At 40.6% G+C, this 6997-nt stretch overlaps 1 protein-coding gene across 4 annotated transcripts in view; it reads left to right on the forward strand.

Annotated features, from left to right (window-relative positions):
• The first annotated feature begins 640 nt into the window (after positions 1-640).
• The window catches only part of mcm9 (minichromosome maintenance 9 homologous recombination repair factor), a 16656-nt gene continuing 10299 nt past the window's right edge, over positions 641-6997 (forward strand). For 3 of the 4 annotated variants that reach the window (XR_007138175.1, XM_027155477.2, XM_027155480.2), the window contains exons 1-2: positions 641-772; positions 2101-2434. Coding sequence is in view for 3 of the 4 variants with exons in the window: in XM_027155477.2 (XP_027011278.2) it covers positions 2125-2434 (310 nt within the window). In the remaining variant the exon portion in view is untranslated. The remainder of the gene's footprint in view (positions 773-2100; positions 2435-6997) is intronic. The other variant, XM_027155478.2, reaches the window with a different exon arrangement.

Below are 6997 nucleotides of genomic sequence, written 5' to 3' on the forward strand. Positions count from 1 at the left end.
GAATAGCAATAATAAACAGGACAGAGATTGTTTAAACCCTGAACAGAAATGGCTCATGTTTTGTTTGGTTTTTGTATTTATATGGACGGTTTACGGACTGTACCATTTTTTCGTATTAAACGGGTGGTACATCTAGTTTCTGCTTTGCACACGCTTCGAAATAAAAAACAAGATGATATAAAATATATATTTAAAACATATATATGTATTAAAAGATATTTTCTAACAGGCCATTACATATTGTTCAAAGTTAATTATTATTAATATTAGTAGGAGTTGTTGAGCTATTTCGCTACCCCTGTACGTATAAAAAATGGACTCTTCGGCGCCTAATCCTAAACGACTCCTTAGTGGATAACTAGTGCACTACGTGTCTGTTATTTTATATTTTATCTAGTGCACTTGTGTAGCGAGTAGTGCGCTATTTGGTATCGAGCCCTGTTTAGCGCGACAGTTTCTGGAATGTACCACTATTCCTTTTTGAATGGGTTGAAACGGTAATTCGTGCTTTTTGAAAAAACAATGAAAAACTAAATAATGTAACGATATATATTACACATGTATTATTAAAGTGTTTTTATCGATTAGTTACACATTGACTTATTTGGTTTTATTTCGTCGTAATTATTGTTGTTATTGTTGTTCAATGCACCCCTAAATCTGTTCAGAATGAAGGAGTCCGGCGCCAAATCTGAAGCATGTTTACACACAAACACACTTTTTAAAGCTGTGTTAGAAAAGCCTGAGAAGTGGTGAATATTTCCACCAGCAGGTAAATTATATTACTATAAAATTGTCATATAATAGATATCGTCTGTTTGTAAACAAGGACTATATACTTAGCAGGCTGGCTAACTGGCTAAAATGCTAAACAGAGTGAGAGAGAGACAGACACACAGAAAGAGAGAGAGAGAGAGAGACACAGAAAGAGAGACAGACCGAGAGAGACACAGAAAGAGAGAGGGAGACAGAGAGACCGAGAGAGAGACAGACACAGAAAGGGAGAGAGAGAGACACACACAGAAAGAGAGACAGACCGAGAGAGACACAGACAGAGAGAGAGAGAGAGAGACGGAGGGAGAGAGATAGATAGATAGAGGGAGAGACAGACAGAGAGAGATGGATGGATGGAGTAGAGAGGGATGTAATACAAAAAATGATGTGCACTCAACAACCATTGTTCATGTTCTTCTTTTTTTTCTTCATCATCATCATCATCTTTTTCTACATCTTCTGTATTTTCATTTGTTCTTGTTCTTTTCCGCCCATCATCTTCATCTTGTTGTTGTTCATCTTTTTTCTTCATAATCATCTTCTGTATCTTCATCTCTTTGTGGTTCATCTTTTCTTCTTCTTCATCATCATCATCATCATCATCTTCCTCTTATTAATTTAATTATCCTTATTCTTCATCATCTTGTTCTACATCTTTGTCGTCATCTTTTTTGTTTTTTGTTGTTGTTCTTTTTCTTCTTGTTTGTGTTCATCTCTTTTTTGTCTCTCATCTCTTTTTCTTTTCCATCATCATCTTGTTCATTTTCTTTATCTTCATAAAGAAAGTTCTCTTTGGTCTCTGTGGTCTTCTTCTTCTTCTTCTTCTTCTTCATTATCATCATCTGGTTCTTCATCTTCTTTGTCTTCATCTTGTTGTTCTTCATCATCTTTTTTTCTTCTTTCTTCCTCTTCTTCATCTTATTGTTCTTGGTATTTCTTGTTGTTACTTTCTTGTTCTTCTTGGTAGAAAATCATTGACTGGATATCTGCTTCAACTTTCTTTAGAAATGTTACGTAAATGTAAATAACGTTAGAATGAGACACAGTCTCCTGCCCAAGTCTCCTCTCCTGCCCAAGTCTCCTCTCCTGCCCAAGTCTCCTCTCCTGCCCAAGTCTCCTCTCCTGCCCAAGTCTCCTCTCCTGCCCAAGTCTCCTCTCCTGCCCAAGTCTCCTCTCCTGCCCAAGTCTCCTCTCCTGATAAAATCCAGTTTAGTTGAATTGTTTTATAAACCATTAGTTATAGAGGCTTCTACTGTGAGTAAAAGTGTGTAAAGGACAGAGCTGACACCATGATGTCAGACTACAACAGCGTGATTTCGTCTGTAGCATCGTTTTTCTTCTAGGTTGGAGATGTGGCTGAACTCGGAGCAGACGGCTCTCGCAGGCCTGATGTTCGAAAGCTACGTGACGGAGCATCACAGGAACGACATCCTGCAGATCCTGCAGGAACCTGATGAAGACGCACACTACTCGCTCGTGGTAAACGCTATGACCTTATTCGAAGCCAACATGGAGGTGGGCGAGTATTTCAACGCCTGCCCCCACCAGGTGCTGCAAGTATTCGACGAGGCTCTTCACGCCGCCGCGCTTGCCGTCTCTCGGTCCGAGCCGCCGCAGAGCTCCTTAAAGCTGAAACGCAACCTACACGTCCGAGTCTCCGGTAAGACGATGGATGTGAAAGCTATTCACTAAAGTGTTCGCTGCTTGTTTAGGGTCAGTTGTTAGATCTGGGGTGTGTGAGGCGTGTGTGTGTGTGAGGGGGGGCTGTTCGAGGGGTGTGTGAAGCATGTGTGTGAGGCGTGTGTGAGGGGTGTTCGAAATGTGTGTGAGGGGTGTTTGAGGGGTGTGTGAGGGGTGTTCAAGGTGTGTGTGAGGGGTGTTTGGGGGAAGAAAGTATATTTAAAGGTTTATCTGCAGTAATATCTGTTCTGAGATCTTACTGATGTCTGAAATCCAGAGTTTGCTGGCTAAAGCTCATGTTGCACTCGCTCGCTCTCTCAGGACTGAAGTGAATTGATTTGAAATTTTTTAAATTAAAGAAGCCGTAAGCAATTTGTCTCTTCTGTTAAACTGTGTTTGCATCCTGATGCCCACCCTGATGTCACGGTGACTCTCTGGAGCTCGAAATCTTTAATCATCATACTCTTCTTCTTCTTCTTCTTCTTCTTCATGCTCCTCTTCTCCTTCTTTTTCTCCATCATACTCTTCTTCTTCTTCATCATCTTCTTTATCATACTCTTCTTCTTCTCCTCCATCATACCTACTACACCATTGGTTCCTAGCTTCGATAATCCAGTGTTTCTCCTAAAAGGAGTATTTGTTCGTCTCTGTTAGCTCGTTCGCTAGTTTCTCACGCTAAGGCAGAAGAGACGCCATTTTTTTCCCTGCAGGCGTTTAGGTGAAAAGGAAAATATCAGCGTGACGCGTTACGGAGCCCAGCAGGAGCGTTATGGACCACCAGACCAGGAGGAACGTTCTCTTCTCGCCTGAGACATCAGCTCAGCTCAACATGCTGCTGGAGACACAGCCAGAGATTTTCTTCTAGCTTGTGATGTGTGGATTTTACAGCAATCAATCAATAAATAAATAAATAAATAAATACACGTTCATTACCAGGAGCCACCCGCAGAGCGGCCTGTTTACTGTGTGGGCTTGACTTTAATTATAATGAACTTGTGCAGGAAGTTTCTCTCTGCTTCTCTGAGATAATGCAGTTTCCAGCACAAACAGGAATGTTAAGCAGTGCATCAGAGCGAGTCGAGGTGGCGTGAGGATGCAGGGACAGAATCAACCTCGGTGTTTTATTCTTCTTCTACGTCGCAGCAGTTTGTCACGGCGTCGTACGTCTTCTGAAGACATCGAAGTCTCGTCTTAAAGCTGTTTAATAAACGTCTCGTTACGCGACGTCTCGACACGCGCCATTTGTTCAGTAACCTCCTGTTTGTTTCGACTCATTTATTAGAGCTTCATCTTTATTCTTATGTCCGTCGGCTTCTTCGTTTTCTTCATCAGCTTCATCTGGTTTTCAGTATCGCCGTCATTCTTTATGTTCATGTATGATGTTCATCATCTTTTTCCTCTTGTTCTTCCTCTTATTCATCTTTTCTCCATCTTCTCCTTCATCATCTTCATCCTCATACTCTTCTTCTTCTTCCTCGTCATCATTTTTCCCCCTTTTCATCTTCTTTTTCTTCTTCTTCCTCCTTCTCCAACTCCTTCTTCTTCATCTCCTTCATACTACTCTTTGTCTCCATCACACTCTTCATCTCCATCACGCACTTTGTGTCCATCATACGCTTCCTCTGAGTCCCCACATACTCTTCCTCTGAGTCCCCACATACTCTTCCTCTGAGTCCCCACATACTCTTCCTCTGAGTCCCCACATACTCTTCCTCTGAGTCCCCACATACTCTTCCTCTGAGTCCCCACATACTCTTCCTCTGAGTCCCCACATACTCTTCCTCTGAGTCCCCACAATACTCTTCCTCTGAGTCCCCATCATACTCTTCCTCTGAGTCCCCATCATACTCTTCCACTTTTTTTTAAATGCATTAGAAAAAAGTGGATAATTAACATCAGCTGCTTCTAGGAATGTTTTAAATTACAAAAGAAATAATCTAAATTATTCCAGAATCTATTCATAAGATAATGTAAATATATTTTATAGAAAAAAGTTTCGAACATTTTTTTACATAAATGGATGAATGTTATATGTAATATATCGAATGTTACAGAATTTATATGATGTATTATTCATGCCGTTCATTGTGCTGTATTTCATCAGGATCGCGAGCGCCGATCGTAGCCTCGCCCAGCTGTAGTAGTAGTGAGGCCGAGGGAAGGGGACGATATTTAGAGATAATGTGATGAAATTAAAGCTGAACCGCAGATAATTGCGGTAGCTCCAGTAACCAGAGACGGCGTTTAGATGGAGGAAATTACTGGCACTGTGCCTGCGTCAACACGGCTTTTAGAAAATACTGTTTTTCTGAGCTGGTCTGGAATCTGAGTGGGGGAAAGAGCCGCAGGTTGTTCTTCACTCAGGGACATGATGAGAACATAATGGACAGTCTATAAATAGCACAGAGAGAGAGAGAGAGAGAGTGAGAGAGAGAGAGAGAGAGAGAGAGAGAGGTGTGGAAGCAGTAGAACAGGAAAAGAAAGACAGACAGGGTGGGGGCGGCAGAAGGCGGGTGGGTGAGGAGAAGAGAGAGGGAGGGGCAGAGAAGGCAGAGAGGAAGAAAAAGACAGAGACTGGGAGGGACGGGGGAGTGGGGCAGTCAAGGAGAGATGGAGACAGACAGGGACACAGGGAGAGGGAGACAGAGGGGCACAGGGAGAGGGAGACAGACAGAGGGGCACAGGGAGAGGGAGACAGACAGAGGGGCACAGGGAGAGGGAGACAGACAGACGGACACAGGGAGAGGGAGACAGACAGACGGACACAGGGAGAGGGAGACAGACAGACGGACACAGAGAGAGAGACAGGTAGACGGACACGGGACAGAGCGACAGACGGACGGACAAGGAGAGAGAGAGAGCAACAGACGGACAGACACGGGGAGAGAGAAACAGATGGATGGACACAGAGAGAGAGAGAGAGAGACACAGGCAGTCTCTGAGTGCGCCGAGGCCAAGCTCTCTTTACTTGCAGTCGGATCTTTAGGGAGGAGGATTTAGAAGAGACAAAAAGCCAAAAGCGTGAGGAGTGAAGAAGAGATTCCTACTTTAGAAAAGAGAAAAGTCTTTGATCCCCACTGAGGTTTAAGTGGTGAAATATTGAACTGAATCACAATGAAGCAGAGAGGAATTTTTTGGTGTTTATGTTTCAGGGCACGTGGTCCAGAGAAGGGAAGTGTGTCAGCTGTAATTACAGAGAAAAACTCTGTACACTTACAGATACGCCGGATCGGGAAGCTCACACGTCACCGACTCCCTGTTAATTAGAGGGAGATAAGAACCTGTGCACTTCCCTTCTACTAAATTAAAGTTATTAAGGCATTGCTTTCATTTATTAAACTGCACTGACCTTTTAAAAATACTTTCAGGCTTTTTTTTATTTGCCTTTGCCTGCAGTGAAGCAGAGCGTCTTGTAATTCATTTCTTTTTTCTCCTTTTTCATCTGATTTGTGGCTCTTTTTTTTTTACACTGTGCTTCTTTCTTAACGAGTTTATAGTGCCATCTAGTGGACGTTTTAATTATGCAGCAATGTTGCATAATCATTGTAGAGTTAATGTTGAAATATAATGTGCTGCTTGAAAAAGGTGCAAATTAAATATAATGAGATAAAGTAATATTATATTCACTCGGATTTCTTTTTATCCCATTTTCCGATTAAACGTGTACAATTTTAATAAATGAAATTTAACCAGTAAATAAATTTTAAACAATGTGAAATAACATTTATTGTTTTGTTTTTTTTATGTAAAAAATGTTGATTTTATCGATAGTAAAGAATTTTTTATAATGGCAGGGGTTTGTTTTTTTCAAACTTTTTTTATTATTTAAAATTTTGTATTTTATTTTTTTTTTTTTTTTAAGAAAAATAATAATAAAAAAAAATCTGGTTTAATCTTGACATCCTTTCCATTATCCTAGTTACAACTACAGCTGAGGGAGGAGACGTGAGTGTGATGAATTACGGCTCAATGGGCTTTTTTATATCATATAAATTGTATAATAATTTATATTAAAAAATATGTTACTTGAAGATATATATATATGTATATGTATTTTGTTATTATTTGTGTAATGTTTGGGGGTTATTTTTTATTGTTTTATTAGAAGCAGTTTATGTGCTTTTATGTGTTTCTTTCCTTGCCCTTTTTTTTTTTTTTTTAAATTAATTTCTTTATTTATTTATTTATTTATTTATTTTTATGTCCTGTTTTTCTAAATCGATAAAACCAAATCTGTATTTTACTGCAATTAGAAACCCAAGCTTCAACCCATGGGTTGAAGCTTGAGCACCACCAAGATGCCACTGTTGGGCCTTAAACCATCTCCGCTCCGTATCACAGCTCACCCTGCGCTCCGACCCGAACTTCCTGACAAGACGATTGGTTTGTCAAGAAAGAATTTCCACAACGAGACCAATAATAAAGGCGGATTCTCGACTAGATCCTTTTTCTCTAATCTCTTTTACTCGACTAGACATTAGCATTCGAGCTTCACATGAATCTCAGTTCCATCAGATTACAATCTTTATTGTTTTTTTTGTTG

Source organism: Tachysurus fulvidraco, chromosome 16 (genome assembly GCF_022655615.1).
Source record: "Tachysurus fulvidraco isolate hzauxx_2018 chromosome 16, HZAU_PFXX_2.0, whole genome shotgun sequence".
In the NCBI taxonomy this organism is placed as follows: domain Eukaryota; kingdom Metazoa; phylum Chordata; class Actinopteri; order Siluriformes; family Bagridae; genus Tachysurus; species Tachysurus fulvidraco.